Source organism: Mobula hypostoma, chromosome 25 (assembly GCF_963921235.1).
Source record: "Mobula hypostoma chromosome 25, sMobHyp1.1, whole genome shotgun sequence".
In the NCBI taxonomy this organism is placed as follows: Eukaryota; Metazoa; Chordata; class Chondrichthyes; order Myliobatiformes; family Myliobatidae; genus Mobula; species Mobula hypostoma.
The window spans coordinates 3,749,184-3,776,192 of NC_086121.1; the positions used below are offsets into that span (position 1 = coordinate 3,749,184).

At 44.9% G+C, this 27,009-nt stretch overlaps 1 protein-coding gene across 1 annotated transcript in view; it reads right to left on the reverse strand.

The window, feature by feature from the left end:
• The window catches only part of vwa5b1 (von Willebrand factor A domain containing 5B1), a 163,656-nt gene that overhangs the window by 69,513 nt on the left and 67,134 nt on the right, over positions 1 to 27,009 (reverse strand). The window contains exons 7-10 of the mRNA XM_063033000.1: positions 21,557 to 21,681; positions 20,303 to 20,479; positions 18,144 to 18,254; positions 4,965 to 5,167 (exon numbers count right to left, since the gene is read on the reverse strand). Of these exons, the coding sequence (XP_062889070.1) occupies positions 4,965 to 5,167; positions 18,144 to 18,254; positions 20,303 to 20,479; positions 21,557 to 21,681 (616 nt within the window). The remainder of the gene's footprint in view (positions 1 to 4,964; positions 5,168 to 18,143; positions 18,255 to 20,302; positions 20,480 to 21,556; positions 21,682 to 27,009) is intronic.

Below are 27,009 nucleotides of genomic sequence, written 5' to 3' on the forward strand. Positions count from 1 at the left end.
ACAATGTGACCCTTGACAAGAGGAATTCTTCTAGGTTGCAGGGCCAATGGAAACACAGTAGGACAGTGACTGTGTCAGTGTGGGTATGAGGTGTGGAGTGTCAGTGTGGAGTGACAGTGAATGGGGGGATGAAGGGGGTGGTGAGGGACTGTGGAGAGGAGTGTGTCAGTGTGGGTGTGAGGTGTGGAGTGTCAGTGTAAAGTGACAGTGAATGGGGGGATGAAGGGGGTGGTGAGGGACTGTGGAGAGGAGTGTGTCAGTGTCGGTATGAGGTGTGGACTGTCAGTGTGAAGTGACAGTGAATGGGGGGATGAAGGGGGTGGTGAGGGACTGTGGAGAGGAGTGTGTCAGTGTGGGTATGAGGTGTGGAGTGTCAGTGTGAAGTGACAGTGAATGGGGGGGATGAAGGGGGTGGTGAGGGACTGTGGAGAGGAGTGTGTCAGTGTGGGTATGAGGTGTGGACTGTCAGTGTGAAGTGACAGTGAATGGGGGGGATGAAGGGGGTGGTGAGGGACTGTGGAGAGGAGTGTGTCAGTGTAGGTATGAGGTGTGGAGTGTCAGTGTAAAGTGACCAGTGAATGGGGGATGAAGGGGTGGTGAGGGACTGTGGAGAGGAGTGTGTCAGTGTGGGTATGAGGTGTGGTGTGTCAGTGTACAGTGACAGTGAATGGGGATGAAGAGGGTGGTGAGGGACTGTGGAGAGGAGTGTGTCAGTGTGGGTATGTGGTGTGGTGTGTCAGTGTACAGTAACAGTGAATGGGGGGGATGAAGGGGGTGGTGAGGGACTGTGGAGAGGAGTGTGTCCATGTGGGTATGAGGTGTGGAGTGTCAGTGTGGAGTGACAGTGAATGGGGGGATGAAGGGGGTGGTGAGGGACTGTGGAGATGAGTGTGTCAGTGTGGGTATGAGGTGTGGAGTGTCAGTGTGGAGTGACAGTGAATGGGGGATGAAAGGGGTGGTGAGGGACTGTGGAGAGGAGTGTGTCAGTGTGGGTGTGAGGTGTGGAGTGTCAGTGTGGAGTGACAGTGAATGGAGGGATGAAGGGGGTGGTGAGGGACTGTGGAGATGAGTGTGTCCGTGTGGATATGAGGTGTGGAGGTCAGTGTAAAGTGACAGTGTACAGGGCAGTGCATTGAGGTGTTCTGCTCGAATTCTAGGCGGGAATGTGGCAGAGACTAAAGTGGGGTTTGTATAAGACTGGTGTAAATGGGTGCTTGGTGGCCTGTATGATACAATGGGCTGAAGAGCCTGTGTCCGTGCTGCCTGACGTAAATCAGCTATCAGAGAAGATCCTGGAGCCGTTGGCCGCCCCTCTTTCACCGTTACCACAGCACCATCACTGTGGAGATGCGTCATTGCCAGTGGAGGGATTTGGGACATCTGGAGGTCATGGCCGGTGGTGGCGAAATGCAGGTAGATTCTTCATCTTCCCTTGGCATGATGAGGAAGTTCATCCAGACACCACCTCCACTCAGGACTACAGTGTGGTCTGCCAAGAGATGTTGTGTGTGGTGTTCTGAGTGCCTCATTCTGAGTATCCCCGAGCCACTGAAAGAAACAAGGCAGCCATTTTGTCAGCTATACATTAGCTGATTCCAACACCACCACAGCGTTTAGCGCGACACTAATACAGCTCAGCGCGTTGGAGTTCAGAGCTCAATCCAAGGGTCTTCGCACGGAGTCTCTGTCTGTCCTCCCTGTGGAATGTGCTGGTTTTCAAAGACATACCAGTTCGGTTAATTGTCCTGTGATTAGGCCAGGGTTAAATCAGTGGGTTGCCGGATGATGCTGGAAAGACCTATTCTGCATTGTATCTCTAATTAAATAAAAATAATACCCGAGGTTGTATTTTAATTGAAACTGGTTGATCGGATGAAAATTAAAGCCTGGTCAAAAGAGAACATTTGACCCTGGTGCAGGCTTAGATAAGGATTTATATTCTTGTACTTTGTAGGAAAACCATTAAGACATAGGAGCAGAATTAGGCCATTCAGCGCATCGATTCTGTTCTGCCATTCCATCATGGATGACTTATTATCTCTCTCAATCCCATTCTCCTGCAGCCTTTGGCACCCTGACTAATCATGAAACTCAAGAAACTATCCACCTCCACTTAAATATACCCAATAACCTGGCCTCCACAGCCCCCCGTGGCAATGAATTCTGCAGATTCACCAGCCTCTGGCTAAAGAAACTCTTCCTCACCTCTGTTCTAAATGGACGTCCCTCTACTCTGAGGCTGTGCCCTCTGGTCCTAGACTCTCCCCACTATAGGAAATATCCTCTCCACCTCCACACACTACCTAGGCTTTTCAAAAACTCATCTGGACAAAGTCATGGAGGAGTTCAGGATGATAAGGGAAATTAATAATGGACTATAAAGCTATCAGCTAAATAACTGAAGGAACAGGGTCTTTGTGACGGTGTGACATAGTCACCTCATTTGTACGATTTCTAGAACATAGAACATAGAACATTACAGCACAGTAAGGCCCTTCAGCACAGGATGTTGTGCCAACCATATAACCTACCGCAATATCAATCTACCCCTTCCCTCCTACATAGCCCTCCACATTTCTATCATCCATGAGCCTATCTATGAGCTTCTTAAATCTCCCTAATGTATCTGCCTCAATGACCACTCCTGGCAGTCCAAGCACCCACCAACCTCTGTCATTCTTCCTATGCTTCCCTCCAATCACTTTTAAATTAACGTACACCTCCTCATATTAGTCATTTCCGTCCTGGGAAAAAGTCTCTCGGTCTCTGCCTTTTATCATCTTGTACACCTCTATCATAAAGTCTCTTCTTATCCTCCTTTGTGTTCCAAAGGGAAAAGCCCTGGCTTGCTCAGTCTATCCTCATAACACATGCCCCCTAATCCAGACAGCATCCTGGTAAATCTCCTCTGTACCCTCTCCAAAGCTTCTACATCCTTCCTATAATGAGGCATCCAGAACTGAACACTTTAACGTGAGTTTTATAGAACTGCTACATTACCTCATAGCTCTTAAAATCAATCCCTCGATGAAAATAGGCCAACACACCTTACACCTTTTTAATAACCTTATCAATTTGCTCAGCAACTTTGAGGATTCTATGGACATGGACCTCGAGATCCGTCTGTTCCTCCACACTGTTAAGAAACTTGCCATTAGCTCTGTATTCGATCTTTACATTCAACCCTCCAAAGTGAATCACTTCACTCCTTTCCAGACTGAACTCCATCTGCCACTTCTCAGCCCAGATCTGCATCCTGTCTATGACAACCTTGAACACTAATTTTTGACTGGAAAACATTTAATCTGGAAGGTGACACCGTTCCTATCCATACAAGTGTCTAAGTGCTTTTTAAATACTATAATTTTATCTGCCTCTCCAGCTTGTCCCATAGACTCAATACCTTCCATCTAACAAAGTTGCCCCTCATGTCACTTTTAAATCTTCAAAGTTAAACCACTTTAAACCTACTTCCCTCAATTCCCAGTACTAAGGGGAAAAGACTGTCAACTTTTGCTTTATCTACACTCCTCATAAATTGATAAACAACTGTCAGCGCACCCTTCAACCTTCTACATTCAAGGAAGAAAAACCCAGCCCATCCGTCCCTTCTCCTATGATCTACTCCCCTCTCTTAACAGAATCCTTCTTCTTCAACCCCTTACCCTTTCCACCCATCCTCTGTCAGTTTCCTCATTCAAACCCCTCCCCCACCTACCATCCTCCCCTTTCACCTGGCTTCACCCATCACCTGCCAGCTTGTACTCCTTCCCCATCCCCTTTTTATGGCTCCTTCCCCCTTCCTTTCCAGCCCACAATATCAATTAAATGATTATCCCACTCCATAGAAGCTGCCTGACTTGAAGAGTATTTTGTGTGCGTTGCTCTGGATTTCCAGCAACTGCCGAGTCTCTTGTGATTCAGATTTCCAGAACATCTAATCTCTCCATATAACTCAAGCCATGTCCTTGTGTCAACTTATAAGAGAAAGGCCCATTATGACCAAAATTTTATTAAAATCAAGATAGAAGTTTGAAAGACAAATTTTCAGAGAAAAAGAACATTATCTCCTTATTCACATCCCATAAATGCATTTCATTGGCTTTGTATCTGTACTCGGCACAATGACAATAAAGTTGAATCTAATCTAATCTAATATAACTGGACTGAAAAATATCACACAGTGGCAAACTCAACAGAATTTTCTTAAACACACAAAATGCTGGTGAACGCAGCAGGCCAGAGAGCATCTATAGGAAGAAGTACAGTCGACGTTTCGGGCTGAGACCCTTCGTCAGGACTCACTGTATCTCTTCTTTCAGTTAGTCCTGACGAAGGGGCTCGGCCCGAAACGTCGACTGTACTTCTTCCTATAGATGCTCTCTGGCCTGCTGCGTTCACCAGCATTTTGTGTGTGTTGCTTGAATTTCCAGCAGTTCCTTGTGTTTGGGAATTTTCTTAAAGTTCTTTTCAGAGATACAGCACAGAACAGGCCCTTCTTGCCTAGGGAACCAGGCCACCCAGCAACCTACCGATTTAACCCTAGTCTAATCACAGGACAATTTACAATGACCGATTATCCTACCAGCTAGTGTGTCTTTGGACTGTCGGAGGAAACCAGAGCACCCAGAGGAAGCACACACACTCGCACAGTACTTACAGATAGCGCCGTAAATGAACTCTGAACTCTGACGTCACAAGCTGTAATAGCGTCACGCTAACTGCTACATCCTGCCATGGACAGTCCCAAGCTCAGCTGCAAATGGAGGAGGGTCATTCATGGGACTGACAGTCCCAGCCCTAAAATCTCAGTGTTACAGAAAAGCCAAAGGAAGCTCTGGGAGATCATTCATGGGGTGAGGAGGCTTAACTAACTGACTAACCACTGTCGCGCCCAAGATACCAAGACGAACAGGACACTGGGGGTATTTTGAATTCAGGAACCAAATGCGCTGGTGTGGTACCTGCAGGTCTGTGCGTGGCTGCGGATGAGAGCGATCACTTTCCCCACGTTACTGACGGAGCCGTCCGTCAGCAGGAACAGGAGGCGGGGGTGACCCCTGTGGACGGGCTGCCGGAAGATCCAGTTCAGTGGAGCCAGCAGGTTTGTGGATCCCATGTCAGCCCTGACCTTCCTGATGTAGTCACAAGCTGCAGCCAGCGACTCCTGCAGGGGATTACAGAGTCACAGCACTGTACAGCACAGAGGAACAGTTCGGATTAAATTTATTATCAAAGTACATATAGGTCAGCACTTGTCATCTCTTCCCACTGCTACCATTGGCTAGGAGGTACAGGAGTCTTAGATCCCGCAGCACAAGAATGTTTGGTGTAATTTCCAGCACACTAGTGTAAAGCAGAATGAAATAATTGTTACTCCTGATCTGATTCAACAAAACAAACACAATAACATAAACCAAAGTTGCTGGTGAACGCAGCAGGTCAGACAGCATCCATAGGAAGAGGTACAGTCGACGTTTCGGGCCGAGACCCTTCGTCAGGGCTAACTGAAGGAAGAGATACAGTTAGTCCTGACGAAGGGTCTCGGCCCAAAACGTCGACTGTACCTCTTCCTAGATATGCTGCCTGGCCTGCTGTGTTCACCAGCAACTTTGATGTGTGTTGCTTGAATTTCCAGCATCTGCAGAATTCCTCGTGTTTGCGACAATAACATAAAGAACACTATAACAAAAAAAACACAGTAAATATAAATACATAAGATAGCTTATATACATACATTTGTGGATTGATTGTATGTCCATAAAGTGACACTAGACACAGGAATGTCTGTACATAAGGGGACTCTGACAGGAAATGATAAAGTAGTGGTGGTTGGGGGTGTGGAGGGGTGGGTTAGTGGGTGGAGGTGTTGATCAGCCTCACTGCTTGGGGGAAGTAACTGACTTTGAGTCTGGTGGTCCTGGTGTGGATGCTACGTAGCCTCCTCCCTGATGGGAGTGGGACAAACAGTCCATGAGCAGGGAGGGTGGGATCCTTCATGATGTTACTGACCCTTTTCTGGCACCTTTCTGTAGAAATGTCCTTGATGGCAAGTAGGCTGGTGCCAGAGTTGCGATGGGCAGTTTTGACGACCCACTGGGGAGCCTTCCTGTCTGCCGCAGTGCAGTTTCTTCTCAGTTATCTGGGCCAGCCTCATGTTTGCATCAAAGATTATTTCCACGGCTATAAAGGAAAAGCAAAATTAAGGCAAATTGTGTCTGCTGTTGGACTCGAGCTGTGAGCTATGTGCAGTAGTAATGATGCTTAATTGGACTCTGTGTTGGAGAAAGATCTTTGATCTTGAGATGTGTGGGTGGATGGTTAGTACAAGCGATAGTCTGCTTGCTTCCCGTGGACATGTCTTTGGCCCTGTGAGAATGTGCAAGCGAATATCATTAGCTTTCTGCTAGGCAGTTGCGAGGGAGAGTAAACATAAAAAGTGTGGAGTGTTGGGGGTGACAAGTCCAAAGCAAATCAGCGGCAGATCAGAGAACGGCTGCCTTAGTTGTTGGGATTAATCACTGTGTTATAATGGACCTGTCCACTATGGACAAATCACAGATAGAAATGAAATGAAACACAGACCCATACGGTGAAAACAACCACGATCTGATCTAGCCTTTGACTGTTTTGAGTCATACAGCACAGAAACAGGCTCTTCGGCCCATCTAGTTGATGCTGACCAAGACGCCCCATTCACATTAGCCCCATTTGCCAGCATTTGACCCATAACCTTCGAAACCATTAGACCATGATACCATAAGATATAGGAGCCGAATTAGGTCACCCAGATCATCGTCTGCTCCACTATTTCATCATGGCTGATTTATTATCCCTCTCAGTCCCATTCTCCTGTCTTCTCCCCGTAACCCTTGACACCCTGATTAATCAAGAACCTGTTTAACCGCATTAAACATACCCAATAACCTGGCCTCCACAGCCACCTGTGGCAATGAATTCCATAGATTCACCACCCTCTGGCTAAAGAAATTCCTCCTCATCTCAGTTCTAAAATTATTCTGAGACTGCACCCTCTGGTCCTAGACTCCACCACTATAGCAAACACCTTCTCCACATGCACTCTATCTAGGCCTTTCAATATTCAACAGGTTTCATTCTTGTAAACTCCAGTGAGTAGAGGGAGCCATAAAACACTCCTCATATATTAACCATTTCATTCCCAGAATCATTCTTGTGACCCTCCTCTGTACTGGCTCCAATGCCAGCACATTTTTTCTTAGATAAGGGGCCCAAAACTGCTCACAATACTCCAAGTGTGGTCTGACTGATGCATTTCATATCCATGCCTCTGTCCAACTATCTTTTAAAAGTTGCTTCAACCTCTTCCTCTGGCAGCTCATTTCACACAGACACTACCTTTGTGTAATAAAAGTTGTTCCTCTAGTTCCCTTTATACTTCTGCCCTTAAACCTTTGCTTCCTAGTCTTGATTCCCCAACCAGGATAAAAACACTGAGACTGTTAACTTAATTTCCTTAATAACAATAGAATTGTACGCAAGTCTACTGGTGTGCAGTGGAGAGCATTTGAACAAGCTGCATCACTGCATGGTACGGAAATGGCACCGTGGTGGGCAGGCGAGCTCTACAATGGGTAGTCAAAACTGCCCAATACATCACCGGCACCAGCCCACCCACTATCAAGGACATATGTACAGAAAGCTGCCGGAGAAGGGCCGGTTACATCATGAACGACCCCATGCACCCTGCTCATGGGCTGTTTGTCCCACTCCCATCAGAGTTACTTTCCCCAAGCAGTAAGGCTGATCAACACCCCCACCCACTAACCCACCCCTCCACACCCCCAACCACCACTACTTTATCATCTCCTGTCAGAGTCACCTTATGTACAGACACTTCTATGTCGAGACTCACTTTATGGGCATACAATCAATCTATGTGTATAAACTATCTTATCTATTTATATTTATTGTGTTTTTTATCATTGCGATTTATTTATCTTATTGTATTTTTTGTGCTGCATCGGATCTGGAGTAACAATTATTTTGTCTCCTTTACACTTGTGCACTGGAAATGACATTAAGCAGACTTGAATACATAAAAATCTGTTGTTAACATGTCATCTGGACAGACAGTGCAATATATAAGTACATATGTAAGGGGAAAAAAAGCAAAATAAAAACATAGTGTTGTAGCTACAGAGAAAGTGCAGTGCGGCTAAACCAAGTTCAAAGGTCACAAAGAGGTAGATTAGGAGATCAAGTGTTCATCATTTAGTGTTTGAGAAGCCCCGTCAAGAATCTGATCCTTCGGTTAAATTTGAAGAGACTTGGAAACCATTTATTCAACATTTTCATATGATGTAATTTGACCTTTCCGAATCCTTCTTATTAACTTAAAATATATGAATAGAGGAGCGGAGTTGACGATATTACTGAACGTGTTTGATTTAAGATAATGGTCTAGCCTTGTTCTGTTCCATTTGTTTTCTTTTTTTTTGTGTTTAGTATTTAGTTTTTTTTTGTTTTTCTTTTGGGGTTTTTCTTTGTAATTTTTTTCTTTTTATTTCTTTTTTCTCTGAGATTAATTATATCAAGAGTCTAGAAGTCCATTATACTTGTATTGTTTGAATTTTTTTTGTGTATGCTTATCAACAATAAAATTATTCCAATCTCTCTGTATCAACATTGTTATTCTGTTTATAATTTTGGAAAATTAATAAAAAGATTTAAAAAGAAAGAAGAAGAATCTGATAACAGTGGGATTGAGTCTGGTGCTGTCAGCCTGTTCCCTCTGACATCTCCCAGCCTGCAAGTGCAGGCACCTCCCAGTCTCCACCCGGTTAATAGGATTCACTTGCCACTCGTTCCAGACACGTCACCTGCAGCCCATTGAACCCCAGTTCTCACAGTCCTTGTTCACCCATCAAACCAGCCGGCTTCAACCGTTTTCACTCTCCTCGCCTAAAGTTTACCTTGTTGTCTGCTCGCTCTTGTTTTGTGGCCCCCTGTGGCCTGTTAGTTTGCAATCTATTATTTACTGGTAAATCATCTCCGCTGCTCTGCTTTTGGCTCAAGCCTCCTTGTTATGGCCCTGACCGAAAAGTGGCAGGCATTCAAGTTTCGGAATTCCAATTCCCCGGAGTACGGTCAGCTGCCACTGTCCCTTTAAGGATCAGACTGACAATTATTCCCTGCCATATTCTTCCATGGAAAGCCTGTACTTAAAGGCCTCGTCCTGAGCACTCAGTGCTCAATCATAGGAGTTCCATTTCTAATACTACTGCTTGTGATTTTGACTTTGGATTTTGTTTGAGTTGTCTTAATTCATCTGAGTCTGAGTTAATTCTAGATGTTTCTCTACGCTTAGGTTCACCACCATTCACGGCTCTCTCGTTACACTCCTCTGCAATTCCTGACAGGCAGTCATGCCTTCAGGCTTTTGCATTTTTGCCTAACAGGAGAGGGAAAAGAGAGAAGGTCTGGGGTGAGAGGGGTCCTTGATTACATTGGTACTGGGAACTGTAGATGGGGTGGCTGGTTTTGCTGATATACTGACCATGGGGACCATGTCCACAACTCTGTAGCTTCTTACGATCTTGGGCAGAGCAGCTGCCGTACCATCCAGTGGCACATTAACGTAGACTTTCTATGGATCATCTGGAAAAACTGGTAAGTTATTGAGGACGTGTCAAATTTCCTCAGCCTTATGAGGAAGTAGAAATGTTGGTGTACTTTCTTGGCTGCGTATGCAGTGCACACAGAGACAGATTGTTTGCAAGAGATTGATTTTAACAGAAAAATAAATCACTTTATTTTTCATGAGCTGAGGGTTCTGGTTTTCAGGGTTGTCTTTTTGAAGATTGCTTTTCTGAGCGCGCTTGACCTCAGCCTAGAGTGAAGCAGTCACTCCCTTTCACACAGTCTAATTAACTCCTGGCCCTGGAATCTCGTCGATTTCCTTTGGGTTAGAGTGGCATGTTAAAATTAATAATAAAAATAATAAATACTTTATTGACCCACAGTGGGAAATTCCTTCGTTACAGCAGCAACATTTAAAAACACACTTAGCAGACTTAACTAATAAAGTACAAAATAATGATTTGCCGATGTGCAGTAATTTGTAATGGTAACGTACTAAATAAAACAAAGGCTATTGTTAGCGTAGCAGCGTGATGTTTTACAATGTCGGCAGTGCGGGTTCAGTTCCTGCCGCTGACTGTAGGAGAGTGTACTGTATATTCTCCCCATGAACCTGTGCTAGCGTTTCCTCCCACATTCCAAAGATGTGTGAGTGTGTGGGTTAATCGGCCATCTGGGTGTATTTGTGCAGCTTGGGCTCGTTGGGATGGAAGTGCCTGTTATCATAGAAACATAGAAAATAGGTGCAGGAGTAGGCCATTTGGCCCTTCGAGCTTGCACTGCCATTCAGTATGATCATGGCTGATCTTCCAACTCAGAACCCTGTACCTGCCTTCTCTCCATACCCCTTGATCCCTTTAGCCACAAGGGCCATATCTAACTCAATTATCGTGCTATATCTTTAAATAAATAAAAGAATTCACCAGATGCGTGGGTGGTGAAGAAGGCAAATGCAATGTTAGCATTCATTTCAAGAGAACTAGAATTTAAAAACAGGAACGTAACGCTGAGGCTTTCTATCGCATTGGTTGGACCACATCTGGAACACCAGGAACAACTCTGGCACCTGTATCTAAGATGCAATTGCTCTGGAGAGGGTCCAGAGGAGGTTCACAAGATGATCTGAGGAATGAAAGGGTTAACATATGAGCAGCATTTAATGTCTCTGGGCCAGTAGTCACTGGAGTTTAAAAGAATGGGGGAGGATCTTTTTGAAACCCAATGATTTCTAAAAGGCCTGGGTGGAGTGGATTTGGAGAGGATCTCTCCATTAGCAGGAAGGTCAAAGCTCAGGGGCGCAGCCTCGTAATAAAGGAAAATCCCTTCAGAATTGGTATTAGGAGCAATTTTTTTTTAGCCAAGAGGTGGCAAATCTGTGGAATTCTTTGCTACAGATGGCTGTGGAGGTCATGTCGTTGGGTATCCTTAAGACAGAGTTTGAGAAGTTCTTGATCAAGGACTTCAGGGAAGGGGCAGGAAAATGGGGTTGAAAAAAATTATCTGTCATGACTGAATGATACAGCAGTCTCAATAAACCAAATGGCCTAATTCCGCTCTTAGGTCTTATGATCGCATACCCAGACACCCCACAGAGTTGGCCTCTGAATCGTTTTGCTTATCATCACAGCATCTCGAACATCGAGGACAAGATGCTACTATAGAGACACTGATGCTCTGCAAGCACCTTACAAGGTGCAGTCCAAAACCACCAGGTTCTTGAACCAGTGGGGATAACGTCACTCAACTCCAGTTGCCCCACCACTGAACTGTTCCCACAAACTACGTCCTCACTTTCAAGGACTCTTCATCTCATATTATCAATATCTATTGATTATTTATTCTTTATTATTCTTGTATTTTTATTTTTTCTCAGCTCAGTTAAAACCTAAGGTTCGGGCATAGCCAAACATGCTCATTTGTCAATTGTAGGAACTTTTAGAAGTGGCTTTCTGAAGATTTACATAAACGTTGCTGTGCAGACTTAATCGTTTAATGCTATTGTGTGGTGACTTTGGGATGATAGAAGTTGTAGCTATTACTATCAGGACAATGCATGCCCTGTTCATGTTCCAAAGTCCTTCAATTTCCTCTTTTAATTCAGCATATTTCTGGTGGTTTTCACTTATCTATGTTTGGAATGGTTAGATCTATAAAGTACATTGTTCTTGCTTGTTTATCGTGTAATATTATATCCAAAGGTTCAAAAGTCCAACTTAATGTCAGAGAAATGTATAAAATATACATCCAGAAATGCTTTTTCTTCACAAGCATCCACGAAAACAGAGAAGTGCCCCAAAGAATGAACTACAGATAAACGTACGAACTGGAAGTCCCCCACCCCCAGCTCCCCCCTCCCGTGTGGAAGCGGCAGTGAGCAAACATCCTGGCCCCCACTGGCAAAATAAAAGCATCACCAAGCACTCAAGCGTGAGCGTCCAAACCGCTATTATGGGTTGTAATATAATTTGTAGGACTCTGCCTCTAAAACTGGACCAGATTGTATTTATAGTAAGGTACGGTGTCTTTTATGAGTTTGTATTTTAAAGAAGAACTTTGGTGGATGGTGTTTGCCACTTGATTGTGCCTGTATACATATTCATATTGAGTATTATTATTATTATTCCTTCTCTTTCTTCTTTCTTTTTGTATTTCCACAATTTGTTGTCTTCTACACATTGCAGAATATGATTTCTTCAGGGGAAAGAGGATTGAAGAAAAACTTGCAAGAAACATCATCCATCATCAGGGACCCCCACCATCCAGGTCATGCTCTCTTCTCACTGCTGCCATCAGGAAGAAGGTTCAGATGCTTCAGGACCCACACCAGCAGGTTCAGGGACAGGTATGACCCCTCAGCCATCAGGTTACTGAACCAGAGGGGATAACTTCACTCAACTTCACTTACCCAATTTCCCTCGGGATCAATAAAGTATATCTATCATTCTAAAATGTTTCTACAACCAGTTGACTCACTTTCAAGGACCTATTCATCTCATGTTCTCAAAGTTCATTGCTTATTTATATATTATTATTATTTTGTATGTTTTTTTTGCTTCTTTGTATTTACTGTGAATGCCTGCAAGAAAATGGATCTCAGGATTGTACGAGGTTACATGTATGTGCTTTGATAATAAATTTACCCTGAACTTTGAACTTTTCGTTGAGTCTTTCCCCTTCCAGTTGGGTCAGGTCTCCATGCATCACATCACCCTCATGACTGAGGCAGATTTAGAGCGTTGTTTCAGGACTTTACGTCACTTTGAATTATCTGAGGATGTTTGCTTTGAGGATTGAAGTCATTATTTGTTTTTATTGCCGCTGTGCACTGTACATGATTATGGCCGGGGTCAGGTGCGGCTGTTACTCGCTCAGCCGTGCGGATGGGAGTCTCTGATCCTGATTTATTCAACCTGAACATTTCCGATGGAGATGCAGAGCGCAGCTTGCAAATTCGTCAGAAGCCAGCTGCTTCTCTAGTGCAGCAGAACTGGCCTTTCACACAAGGTGCTCAGTGATGGAGGGGGGTGACTGGAAGCAGCTTGGGTAGAAATCAAGGTGAGGAAGGAGCCAGGATGCAGAGAATTAAAACAGTGCTTTCTGACGGCTCCAGTTCCAACTGGTCTCCGTAACTGAATAAACAGTGGGAGTAATTCACTGCTACCAACGAAAGATCCTCAGGTGCTCGGCTTACAAATCAAAGTTGTTTTGTTTTCACCTCATAATCAACAATTTAAACATAACTGATTGCAACAAACAAATACACTCAGTCCACTTTATTAGGTACCTTAATCACCCTAAGCTTAATCCCCCTCGTATTAGCCATTTCCGCACTGCGAGAAAAGTTTCTGTCTGTTTACTCGATCTAGGCCTCTTATCATCTTGTACACCTCTAACAGTGGACCTCGCATTCTCCTCTCCGGTCTAACCAGGGTCTTATAGAGCTGCAACAATACTTCGTGGCTCTTGAAGTCACTCTTGACAACCAGCACACCATACGCCATCTTAACCACCCTAAGAGGCCTCATTGGAGAGTTAGCCAATAGGAGTGTTGTCATGCTTACTTCTTTGCCCAAGTTCATGTGAACCACGTCCTGACAATTCAGTAACTTTAGCTTGGCCATGCAGAGAATATTAATCAATATTGAAGCAGGTCTGTCCAGCGTTTGGCACAATATTATGGGCCAAAGGGCTTGTATTGTTCGATACTCAGTGGCTCCTTTATTGGCTACCTCCTGTACCTAATAAAGTGGCCACTGAATGTGCTGTTCATAGTCTTCTGTTGCTGTAGCCTATTCACTTCAAGGATCGATGTGCTGTACATTCACAGATGCTCACCACTGTTGTAACGTGTGGTTATTTGAGTTACTGTCACCTTCCTGTCAGCTTGAATCAGTCTGGCCATTCTCCCCTGACCTCTCTCATTAACAGGACATTTTCACCCACAGAACTGCTGCTCACTGGATGTTTTTTATTGTTTTTCACACCATCCTCTGTAAACTCTGAAGACTGTTGTGTGTGAAAACCCCAGGAGATCAGCAGTTTCTGAGATACTCAAACCGCCCCATCTAGCACCAAGAATCAATCCAGAGTCAAAGTCCCTGAGGTCACATTCTTCCCCATTCTGTCATTTGGTCTGAACAACATCTGAACCTCTTGACCAGGTTTGCATGCTTTTATGCATTGGGCTGCTGCCACGTGATGGACTGATCAGATACTTATATGGTGATACACTGCAAAATAGGCCCTTCCAGTCCTTTACACCACTCTGCAACAACTACACAACCCCGATTAACCCTAACCTAATAACGGGACAATTTAAATGATCAATTAACCTACTAACCGGTAACCAGTTAACCTACTAACCAGTCTTTGGACTGTGGGAGGAAACTGGAGCACCCGGGGAAAATCCACACATTCTGCGGACAGAGACTCCTTACAGAATGGTGCTGGAATTGAAATCCGGAGCCCGGAACGCCACAAGCTGTAACAACGCTGCACCAACCGTTACACTACCATAGCGCCCACTGCAGCATTGGCAAGCGGGTGTACCTAATAAAGTGGCCATTGAGTGTGTACTGATAAAGCAGTATGACCATGTTATGATTCCCTGTCTGTCAATAGTCAGAAATTCTTTTAAATTATTCACAGAAGGTGAATAATGCAGACAGGGCAGACAAACACATGAACACACAAATTAGGAGCAGGATTAGGCCACTCAACCTTCGAGCCTGTTTCACAATTCAATAAGATCTGATTCGAGCTCAGACTTTGCATTCCAACCTGCGACATGATACTTATCAAGGCAACACAGAAAACATCCTATCTGCTCTGCCCGTGACAGCAAGAAACTGCAGAGGACTTCTTGCTGCCTCAGTAAAGCAGCTAAAATAATCCGAGATTCCACCCACCCTGGATGTCTCCCTTCTCCCCCTCCCATTGGGCAGAAGATAAAAAAGTCCAAGAGCACATCCCACCAACGTTCAATATTTAAAGGAAATTTATTATCAAAGTACATATATATCACCATATACAACCCTGAGATTCACTTTCTTGTGGGCATTCACAGTAATTACAAAGAAACATGATAGAATCAATGAGAAACCACACCCATCAAGATAGACAAACAACCAGTGATGCAAAAGACAACGGACTATGCAAATACTAAAAGAAAAATAATAATACAAACCCTAGCCCCCACCGCCCCCACCGCCCCCACCACCCAGGCCATGCTCTCTTCTCACTGCTGCCATCAGGAAGAAGTTACAGGAGCCTCAGGACCCACACTACCAGGTTCAGGAACAGTCATTACCCCTCAACCATCAGGCTCGTGACCAAAGGGGATAACTTCACTCAACTTCACTTGCCCCATCATTGAAATCTTCCCACATCCTATGGACTCACTTTCAAAGACTCTTCGTCTCGTGTTCTTGATACTTATTGCTTATTTATTTATTTATCAGCTTCCTGAGGAAGCTAAGGAAATTTGGCCTGTCCCCTGAAACCCTCACTAATTTTTATAGATGCACCGTAGAAAGCATTCTTCTGGGGTGCATCACAACTTGGTATGGAAGTTGTCCTGTCCAAGACCAGAAGAAGCTGAAGAAGATTGTGAACACAGCCCAGCACATCACACAAACCAATCTTCCGTCCTTGGACTCACTTTACAACGCATGCTGTTGGAGCAGTGCTGCCAGGATAATCAAGGACACGACCAACCCAGCCAACACACCTTTCGTCCCTCTTCCCTCCGGGAGAAGGTTTAGGAGCTTGAAGAGTCGTACGGCCAGATTTGGGAACAGCTTCTTTCCAACTGTGATAAGACTGCTGAACAGATCCTGACCCGGATCTGGGCTGTACCCTCCAAATATCCGGACCTGCCTCTTGGTTTTTTTGCACTGCCTTACTTTCCCTTTTCTATTTTCTATTTATGATTTATAATTTAATTTAAAATTTTAATATTTACTATCAATTTGTACTCCAGGGAGCATGAAGAGCAGAATCAAATATCGCTGTGATGATTGTACGCTCTAGTATCAATTGTTTGGTGACAATAAAGTATAAAGTATTATTATTTCTTTCTTTTTGTATTTGCACAGCTTGTAGTCTTTTGCACATCGTTTGAACACCTAAGTTGGTGAAGTCTTTCACTGATACTATTATGGTTATTATTCTATGGATTTATGGAGAATGCCCACAAGACAATGGATCTCAGGGCTGTATGTGGTGACATTTATGTACTTTGATAATATATTTATTTTGCACTTTGAATTTTTGGTAATAATGATAAATAGATAAGCAATAAATATCAAGAACATAGGTTAAAGATTCTATTCACTGTTACAAGACTATTGGACGGTTCTCTAGCACATTAAGATGGACTCTCGATCTCACATGATGATGATGATGATCATCATCATCATCATCATCATTATCATCATCATCATCATCATCATCATCAACTTGATCTCACAACCTACCTCATCATGGCTTAGAACCTTATTGTCTGCCTGCACTGCACTTTCTTGGTAACTGTAACACACTCCACAAGCAGACAGGAGATTCTGCAGATGCTGGAAATGTTGAGCACCACACACAAAATGCTGGAGGAACCCAGCCGGTCAGGCAGCGTCTGTGGACCAGATGAAGGGGAATCAGCCAGAACCCTAAACTGAGTCCCTACACAGAAGCTGCTCGGCTGCCCGAATTCCTCCAGCATTTTGTGTGACTCTGCATTATGTTAACGTTTTCCCTCGTACTACCTCAACGCATTGATGTGATGCAATAATCTGTATGCGTTGCAGCTAAAACCAAGTGTTTCACTGCTCCCTGGTACGCGTGATGGTAATAAACTAATTAGACACATTAAATACAATTATGTGTAACAATAAACCAATTATACCAAAACAAAAACTGACAAGCAATCAATGTTAAAAAGAAGACACATTGTGCAAATAAAAAATAGCATGAGAACATGAGTTGTAAATGCAATGTTATAAAAGCAGGGATGTAACGTAAGACTGCATCCAGCCTACTGCGAGCAGCTTTGTGCCCTTTATCGAAGAAAGGATGTACTGACATTGGAGAAGGTTCAGAGGAGTTTCACGAGAACGATTCCAGGAATGACAGGGTTAACGTATGAGGAGTGTTTGTTGGCCCTGGGCCTGAGTTCGCTGGAGCTTAGAAGAACGAGGAGAAACTTCAATGAAAGCTATTGAATGTTGAAAAGCCTGGATAGAGTGGATGTGGAGAGGATGTTTCCTATAGTAAGGGAGTCGAGGACCAGAGGGCACAGCCTCAGAATAGAGGGACGGCCCTATAGAACAGGGGTTCCCAGCCTTGGTACACGGACCCCATGCTTAAAACATAAAAAAAGAGCAAGATGAAGAGGAATTTCTTCAGTCAGAGGGTGGTGAATCTAAGGAATTCATCGCCACAGACGGCTGTAGAGGGCAAATCACTTGGTATATTGAAAGTGGAGGTTGATAGTTTTTTGATTAGTAAGGGTGTCAAAGGTTATGTGGTGAAAGCAGGAGAATTGGGTTGAAAGGGATAATAAATCAGCCATGATGGAGGGGCAGAGCAGACTCAATGGGCCAAATGGCCTAGTTCTGTTCCTATGTTTTTGGCCTTATGGTCTAAAGAGTCTTTAAAAGTGAGTCTGTACACTGTGGAATCAGTTCGGAATTGTGGTGAGTGAAGTCGTACATGCCGGTTGAGTAGATTGAACCAAGATTATTGAGAGCAAGAGACGTTCAGAAGGTTAACGAACATTGATAAAATAGCAAGAAAAATGCGTATGATGTGGAGAATAAGATGTCTGACAATGAGCATTAGCATCAATGAAAAGGCCAAAGTTTGTGCCAGTCCCATTAACACCAATTATTTTTCTAACAGCTTTTACACTTGATATTCAATTACGTATTCTTAATGAATGTTGAAAAGTAATTTAAATCAGTTCAAAAATACAAGCAGCCTCTTGATGTGTGATTTTTCATGATAAATTGACAAAGATAACGACTTACGTCATTGTAAGACCTGCTTGCTGGGAACAAGGTCCGGAACGTGGAGCCAAATCCGATGATATTAAACAGACACGATGGTACCAGGCTCTTCAGAACAACCAGCATTGCTTCCTTTACAACAGCAAGAAAGGGTGGAGAGTTAGGGTAAACCGTACTCACCAGGTCTGAAGCTGAACAATGGTGTGCTGGTCAAACATTGCACAATTCAGCAGGCCAGGTGGCAACTATGGAGGGGAAATGTACTGATCAGGACTAGAAAGGAAGCGGGCAGAAGCCAGAATATGAAGGTAGGAGGAGGGGAAGGATTACAAGCTGATAAGGTTGGAGAAGCAACTCTTCATATTTTGTCTGGGTAGCCTCCAACCGAATGGCATGAATATTGGTTTCTCTATCTTCTAGTAATTCTGGCCACCCTCCCCATTTCTCTCTTTCTCCATTCCCTAATCTGGCTCCCCTCCTACTTCTTCTCCTCACCTGCCTATCACCTCCCCCCCCACCCCCGGTGCCCCTCCTCCTCCCCGGTCCACTCTCCTCTCCTATCAGGTTCCTTCTTCTTCAGTCTTTCCCCCTCACATGATCTCACCTATCACCTGCCAGCTTGTACCGCCCCCCTCCCTCTTCTCCCAATCATCTTAGAACAGCTGGTTAACTCACCTGTACGTCTTGGAGTTGTGAAAGGAAATGAGAGACTAGAAGTCGACCCGTGTGGCCACAGGTAGAACATGCAAACTCCACACAGACAGCACCCAAGGTGAGGATGAACACAGGTCACTGACCCCCTGAGGGGACAACTCTGCTGGCCACACCACTGACAGCACACAGAGGGCCATTCTACCCCTTCAGTCTGTACTAGCTCTTTCTGTTTGTAAGGAGTTTCCTCTCCATTCCGAATATGTATGGGTGAGGATTAGTAAATTGTGAGCATGCTATGTTGGCGCCAGATTTGTGGCAACACTCGTGGTCTTCTGCCAACACAGTCCTTGGACTGTATTGGTTGTTGATGCAACCAACGCACTTGACCGTATGTTTCAAAGTTTCAATGTTAATATGACAAATAACACCAAACTAATAAAACTAAAGTTACAAGCACAAGAGATTCAGCAGATGCTGGAAATCCAGAGTAACTCAGAGGTTTTGACGGAGGATCACGGCCCGAAATGTCAACTGCTTATTCCTCTCCATAGGTGCTGCCTGACCTGCTGAGCTCCTCCAGCATTTTGTGTGTTTTGCTCTGGATTTCCAACCTCTGCAGAATCACTTGTGTTTATAATTTTAATTGTGCCGGCTGCTTTACTGAGGCAGTGAGAAGTGTAGACAGAGTCCACGAGTCAAACGTACAGATGCTCATCGCCAGCCAAGGCAGGATATGTCCTCCAGGCAGGCCAACTCTCAAAGTCGTGCTGACTTCTTCCCCCTTGCTTTCCAATCCTAATAAAGGGTTTCTGTCTGAAATGATGACTGTTTGTTTCCCCTCCAGAGGTGCTGCCTGACCTGCTGAGGTCCTCCAGCATTTTACGTGTCAGAGTTACAAGCAGGTATAATATCACAGGCTTACGTCATGAAATGTGTTAACGTTGCGGCAGCCGTACAATGCAATACATAATAATAGAGAAAAAAGACTGTGAATTACAGGAAGTATATGTATATTAAATAGTTAAATTAAATAAGTAATGCAAAAATAGAAATAAAAAAAGGTAGTGAGGTAGTGTTCATGGGTTCAATGTCCGTTCAGAAATCAGATGGCAGAGGGGAAGAAGCTGATCCTGAAACGTTGAGTGTGTGCCTTCAGCCTCCTGTACCTCCCTCCTGATGTTAGCAATGAGAAGACAGCATGTCCTGGGTGATGAGGGTTTTTAATGATGGGTGTGCTTTTTTGAGGCATCGTTCCTTGAAGATGTCCTGAATACTACAGAGGCTAGTGCCCATGATGGGGCTGACTACGTTTACAACTCTCGGTGGCTTACTTTGATACTCTGCAGTAGCCCCTCACCCCCACACCAGACAGTGATGCAGCCAGTTAGAATGCTAAACGTATGTCACCAGAGCTAACACTGTGTGCCATGTCAAGTTGCAGAGTGTTGGGATTTTTCTGGGAATGGCTTTGGGTGGGGAGACTTTCACCGGCTGTGAATGGGAATGTTCGAAGCGGTCATTGTTACCTTAACTCGACTGATGTTTATCCCACTCATACTTCCACTGCGGTCAATGAGGAAAATGAATTCTCCCTGGGCCATCCTTAGGTCAGGGTGGGAGCTCTTTAAGTCTGGGCAGAAATTCAGCATGACGACAGGGTGGTGCCCAATGTCCTTGTTCAGGCGTTTTCTAATTATCTCCTTCTGTCAGAGAATGAAAAGACCAGCTGAGGGAACATACGTGCAGTGACACAGGTCCGCAAGGGGATTTTGGCCAGTTCCTCGCTGACCATCAGCACAAGGAGGTATGCCTGGCTCTCCTTACACCCACGACTGTGAGGCCAAGCACAGCTCCAACACTACCTACAGCTTCATCAATGACACAACTGTTGGCCGAATCACAGTTAAACATTCAGTGGCCACCTTGTTAGGCACAGCTGTACACATTAATGCAGACATCTAATCAGCCAATCGTGTGACAGCCACACAAAACATAAAAAGCATGCAGTCATAGTCAAGAGGTTCAGTTGTTGCTCAGACCAAACATCAGAATGGGGAGGAAATGAAATCTAAGGGACTTTGACTGTGGAATGATTGTTGGTGTCAGATGGGGTGGTTTGAGTAATTTAGAAACTGCTGATCTCCTGAGATTTTCATGCACAGCAGTCTCTAGAGTTTACAGAAAATGATGCAAAAACCAAAAACAATCCAGCCAGTGCAGTTCTGTGTGGAAAAAATGCCTTGTTAATCAGAGGTCAGAGGAGAATGGCCAGACTGGTTCAAGATGATGGGAAGGCGACAGTAACTCAAATAACCACTCGTTACAACAATAGTGCACAGAAGAGCATCTCTGAACGCACAACACATTGAACTTTGAACTAGGTGGGCTACAGCAGCAGAAGACCATGAACTTACACTCAGTGGCCACTTTATTAGGTGCAGGAGCGACCTTGTAAGTGGCGTCTGTGTGTAGAGCCATGGGACTGAACAGCATGAATACAGGCCCTCCGGCCTAGCCAATCCATGCTGAGCACATTGCCATGGTGACTACCAGTGACATAGAAAGTCTGGGTGAGTGGAGACATAATAACAATCTCTCTGCTGATCTCCAGCACAAAAAGCTAGACTACAGCCCAACAAGTCCACTGACCACGTTACCCACCCTGCTAGTCCTTGTTTCCCGTGTTCAAAGCCTGTCTCTCCAGGCCTCGCCCCTCTGTTAGAAATACTCCTGATTTGAAACTAAAGACATTCTGCAAACTTCTTGCTGCTAGTTGTTACCTTCTTTTCTGAGCTCGGATTCTTTAGGGTTCCTTTGACAAAATCACTTTTTCCTTTTAAAAGTTGCTCATATTCATCAGCTGCCATATCTCCGCTCTCCATCAAGACATGAGGCACATGTGGTTCTGAAAAGAGATGGTCGCAATAATAAATCAGGGAATAATAAGGTTAAAGACCTTAACAATTAGCTTTATTTGTCACATGTACAGTACTGTGCAAAGATCTTAGACACACACATACATACATACATACATATATATATATATATATATATATATATACATATATATATAAAACTAGGGGGCCTAAAACTTTTGCACAGTATTGTAACTGTCCATATGGAGCAGAGGGCAAGTTTGTAAAATCTGGCAGGAACAAAGGATGTTGGGAATGGCGAGGGTGGAGACCTGCGGGAGGGGTGTGGGACCTGTGGAAGGGGTGTGGAGCCCGCGGAAGGGGTTTGGGGCCCCACGGGAGGTGGTGTGGGACAGGTGGCAGAGGAGGAGTGCTAGGGATGGGTGGGTGGTGAGGGTGCAGACACAGCCAGTCCTGGTCATTTGGCAAGGTCATTTGATTCCATACAATTTGTTTATTAATCATTACAAAATGTCTCTCCGGGTATTCCTGCTCCCTCCCCTCTCCCTTCCCCTTTTCCCAACTGTGATTCCCCTCTCCCTGCCCCCTTCCCACTCTCAGTCCACAATAGAGACCCACATCAGAATCAGGTTTATCATCACTCACATGTCATGAAATTAAGTTTTTTTTTGCAGCAGTACAGAGCAATACATAAAATGAATACCATGCTGTGTTAGGCACCTAGCTATATATACGTACCTGAGACTTCTGCGTCATTTGCATCACTGATGATCGCAGTCCGAAGATGTGCTGGGGCCGCCCTCAAGTGTCGGTATGTTTCTGGTGGCAGCACAGCGTACCCACACCTTACTAACCCTTACCCGTACGTACAGCGTACCCACACCCTACTAACCCTTACCCGTACGTACAGCGTATCCACACCTTACTAACCCTTACCCGTACGTACAGCGTACCCACACCTTACTAACCCTTACCCGTACGTACAGCGTACCCACACCTTACTAACCCTTACCCGTACGTACAGCATACCCACACCTTACTAACCCTTACCCGTACGTACAGCGTACCCACACCTTACTAACTCTTACCCGTACGTACAGCGTACCCACACCTTACTAACCCTTACCCGTACGTACAGCGTACCCACACCTTACTAACTCTTACCCATACGTACAGCGTACCCACACCTTACTAACTCTTACCCGTACGTACAGCGTACCCACACCTTACTAACCCTTACCCGTACGTACAGCGTACCCACACCTTACTAACCCTTACCTATACGTATAGCATACCCACACCTTACTAACCCTTACCCGTACGTACAGCATACCCACACCTTACTAACCCTTACCCGTACGTACAGCGTACCCACACCCTACTAACCCTTACCCGTACGTACAGCATACCCACACCTTACTAACCCTTACCCGTACGTACAGCATACCCACACCTTACTAACCCTTACCCGTACGTACAGCATACCCACACCTTACTAACCCTTACCCGTACGTACAGCATACCCACACCTTACTAACCCTTACCTATATGTATAGCATACCCACACCTTACTAACCCTTACCCATATGTAGACCATAAGACCATAGGTACAGGAGAAGAATTGGGCCATTCAGCCCATCACGTCTGCTCCACCATTCCAACATGGCTGATTTATTATCCCTCTCAACCCCACTCTCCTGCACTAACCCTAACCCGTACCCTTTTTTTGGAATGTAGGAGGAAACTAGAGAATCCACAGGATCGTGGAGAGACAAGCAAACTCCTTTCGGACAGCAGCAATGTCTCCCATGCCATCTTGGCCAATGTCTCCCATCCACTACATAATGTACTGGGTGGGCACAGGAGTACATTCAGCCAGAGACTCATTCCACCGAGATGCAACACAGAGCGTCATAGGAAGTCATTCCTGTCTGTGGCCATCAAACTTTACAACTCCTCCCTTGGAGGGTCAGACACCCTGAGCCAATAGGCTAGTCCTGGACTTATTTCATAATTTACTGGCATAATTTACATATTACTATTTAACTATTTATGGTTCTATTACTATTTATTATTTATGGTGCAACTGTAATGAAAACCAATCAATAAAGTATGACTATGACTATGATCAGTAACTGAAGCTCGATCACTGATCACTAGCGCAGTTAGGCGTAACGCTAACCACTGCGCTGTATTGGTAAGCGGTGTCTATGTGCAACAGGACATGGCCAACAGGCCACCTCGTTAAGGACGGCAGACCTGCGTTGAGGATCCAGACAGCAATGTTGATCTTTGAGCATCTTTGTTATGTGTCTGGGTGGGTGGGAGGGGGGAACGGGGCTTGTTTTGCTGTCATTGTTTCATTGCTTGTTGTGTTCTGTGTTGTTCTGCCCAGCACTGTGAGTGAGCTGTGTTGGCACCGGAATGCACGGTGATTCCTGCAGGCAGCCCCCAGCACACCTTTTGGTTGTGCAGGTTGTTAAAGCAAATGACACATTTCACTGCAGGCCAGGCAGCATCTCTAGGAAGAGGTCCAGTCGACGTTTCGGGCCGAGACCCTTCGTCAGGACTAACTGAAGGAAGAGCTAGTAAGAGATTTGAAAGTGGGAGGACGAGGGGGAGATCCAAAATGATAGGAGGAGGGGGAGGGATGGAACCAAGAGCTGGACAGGTGATTGGCAAAAGGGATACGAGAGGATCATGGGACAGGAGGCCCAGGGAGAAAGAAAAGGGGGAGGGGGGAAGCCCAGAGGATAGGCAAGGGGTATAGTGAGAGGGACAGAGGGAGAAAAAGGAGAGAGAGAGAAAGAATGTGTGTATATAAATAAATAACGGATGGGGTACGAGGGGGAGGTGGGGCATTAGCGGAAGTTAGAGAAGTCAATGTTCATGCCATCAGGTTGGAGGCTACCCAGACGGAATATAAGGTGTTGTTCCTCCAACCTGAGTGTGGCTTCATCTTTACAGTAGATGAGGCCGTGGATAGACATATCAGAATGGGAATGGGACGTGGAATTAAAATGTGTGTTGCTTGAAATTCCAGCATCTGCAGATTTCCTCGTGTTTGCGTGTGGCTCCATGAACACCTGGATCCAAACTTCAGAACACTTTGGTGATCGGGACCACGTTCTTCCCCTTCTGTGATTCAAGAATGAGTTAGAGAATTTAGATGGTTGTGAAGCAGCAAGCATTAAAAGTTTTGACAAAAAAATACTTGAAGTCAAAAAGTACTTCATCAAGTCAACATTAATAGGTTTGTCTGCAGAACTCTGCGTTTGCAATCTCTGGCGTGTACCACTTTAGAATACACCGTCCTTCAAGGATCATTTCTTGAACTAATCAGCAAGAAATGGGATTGTTCAAGTGTGTCAGTTTGAGCACTGCCTCGATAGCAGCAAGCGTACTGCCTGAATTTGATCGGGGTAGTTCAGATGCATTGATCTGAAATAATGCAGACAGAGCCTGACATGGTATAAACTGAAATATAGTTGATAAATCGTCTAGCACGTCACGCATCCAAGCACAAGGGTGTGCGCCCACTAGTAACCTCGTTCATTCACGCTGAAATAGTGCACAGTTTACCTGTCACTTCTGGCCGCCGTTTAAAAGATCCTGTGCCAGGATTCTGAAGTAGTCAGTTGGAGGCCTCCATCAGTCACAGCTGACCATGGATATTGTGTCCTAGTTGTCTAGATATGCAAGCCTGGGCAGTACAATATGAAGAGGAAGCTGTTGCCCATGTAGCAAGCTCCCCCTCTCCACACATCTGATGAACCCAAAAAGGAACGGCAGAGGCCGATACAGTTTGGTACCAGCAGCATCGCAGGAGTTGTCAGCCAGTGTTGAACTCAATGTAGGACTGCTTAAGGACTGCTGATCTGGATTTTTCCTTGGGGTTTGCTCCCGAAGCCTTCCCTAGGAGTGGGTATAACTGCAAGGCAGTGGAGTTTTGAGATCAGAGTTTTCCTTCTCCTAGATGAGCTGCCAATCACGGCTGACGAGTCCCATCTGCCCGTTTCTGAAGCACAGGGCCCAGAAACAGTCGGTTTACTGGCGATGGAAGCAGAGGTTAAACAAGCAGCAATAATATTTCATATTTGTTTCAGAGTGAGATTAAAATCAACGTTCCATAAGGCAAAAGCCTCCTTCAAAAGGCCGCGCCTCCATGCATTAAGGTCCCCCACCACCCAGGACATGCCCTCTTCTCATTGCTACTGTCAGGGGGGAGGTACATGAGCCTGAAGACACACACTCAGTGTTTTAAGAACAGCTTCTCCCTCCACCATCAGATTTCTGAACAGACGATCCTATGAATCAAACTAACCACTTTTGTTGTCTTTTTGCACTACTTACTAATTTTTTATATATCCTCCTTGTGGTATTTTATATTTTTATGTATTGACTGTAGTGGATCTCAAGAGAACTAGAATACAAAGGCAAGGATGTAATGCTGAGGTTTTATAAGGCATTGGACAGACTGCACGTGGAATATTGTGAGCAGTTTTGAGGCCCTTATCAATGAAAAGATGCGCTGGCACTGGGGACGGTCCCGAGGAGGTATGCGAGAATTATTCTGGGCATGAAAGGGTTCATGTACGACGAGCATTTGGGCCTGTGCTCACTGGAGTTCAGAACAATGGGGGTATCTCAATCGAACCTTTCAAATATTGAAAAGCCTGGCTGGAGAGGATGTTTCTGATGATGGGGGAGTCAAGACCAGAGGGCACAGACTCGAAATAGGGGCACATCCATTTAGAACAGTGTGGTAAACCATATATATGTTGTAACTGGGTTAACTGTCTGGACTCGCCCCTCTGCTGACTGCCCCGTGGCTCCTCCCACAGAATCCTGTATAAAGGTGATTTCGCCTTGCCCCTTCCCCTCAGTCTGGGAGCAGACACTCACCATGGAGGTCATATTGTACAGTGAATAAAAGCCTTTCAGTATTTTACCCAACTTCAGTCTTTTGGAGTTATTGAAGGTGCTTCAAACAGAGATGAGGAGGAATTTATTTAGCCAGAAGATGGTGAATCTGTGGAATTCATCTCCACTGATGGCTGTGGAGGCTAAACCATTGGATATATTTAAAGCAGAAGATGATAAGTTCTTGATTAGTAAGGGCTTCAAAGATTATAGGGATAAGGCAGGAGAATAGAGTTGAGAGGAATAATAAATCAGCCATGATGGAATGGCAGAGCAGAGTCGATGGGCTGAATTCCAGCTCCTATGTCTTATGGCCTGTATTGCTGCTACAAAACAACACATTTCACGACGTCTGTGAGAATAAACCTGATTCTCATTCTGTTTCTGCCCTTCAAAGCCCAAAAGGCTCAGAGGTTCTGCTTATTCAATAGAAA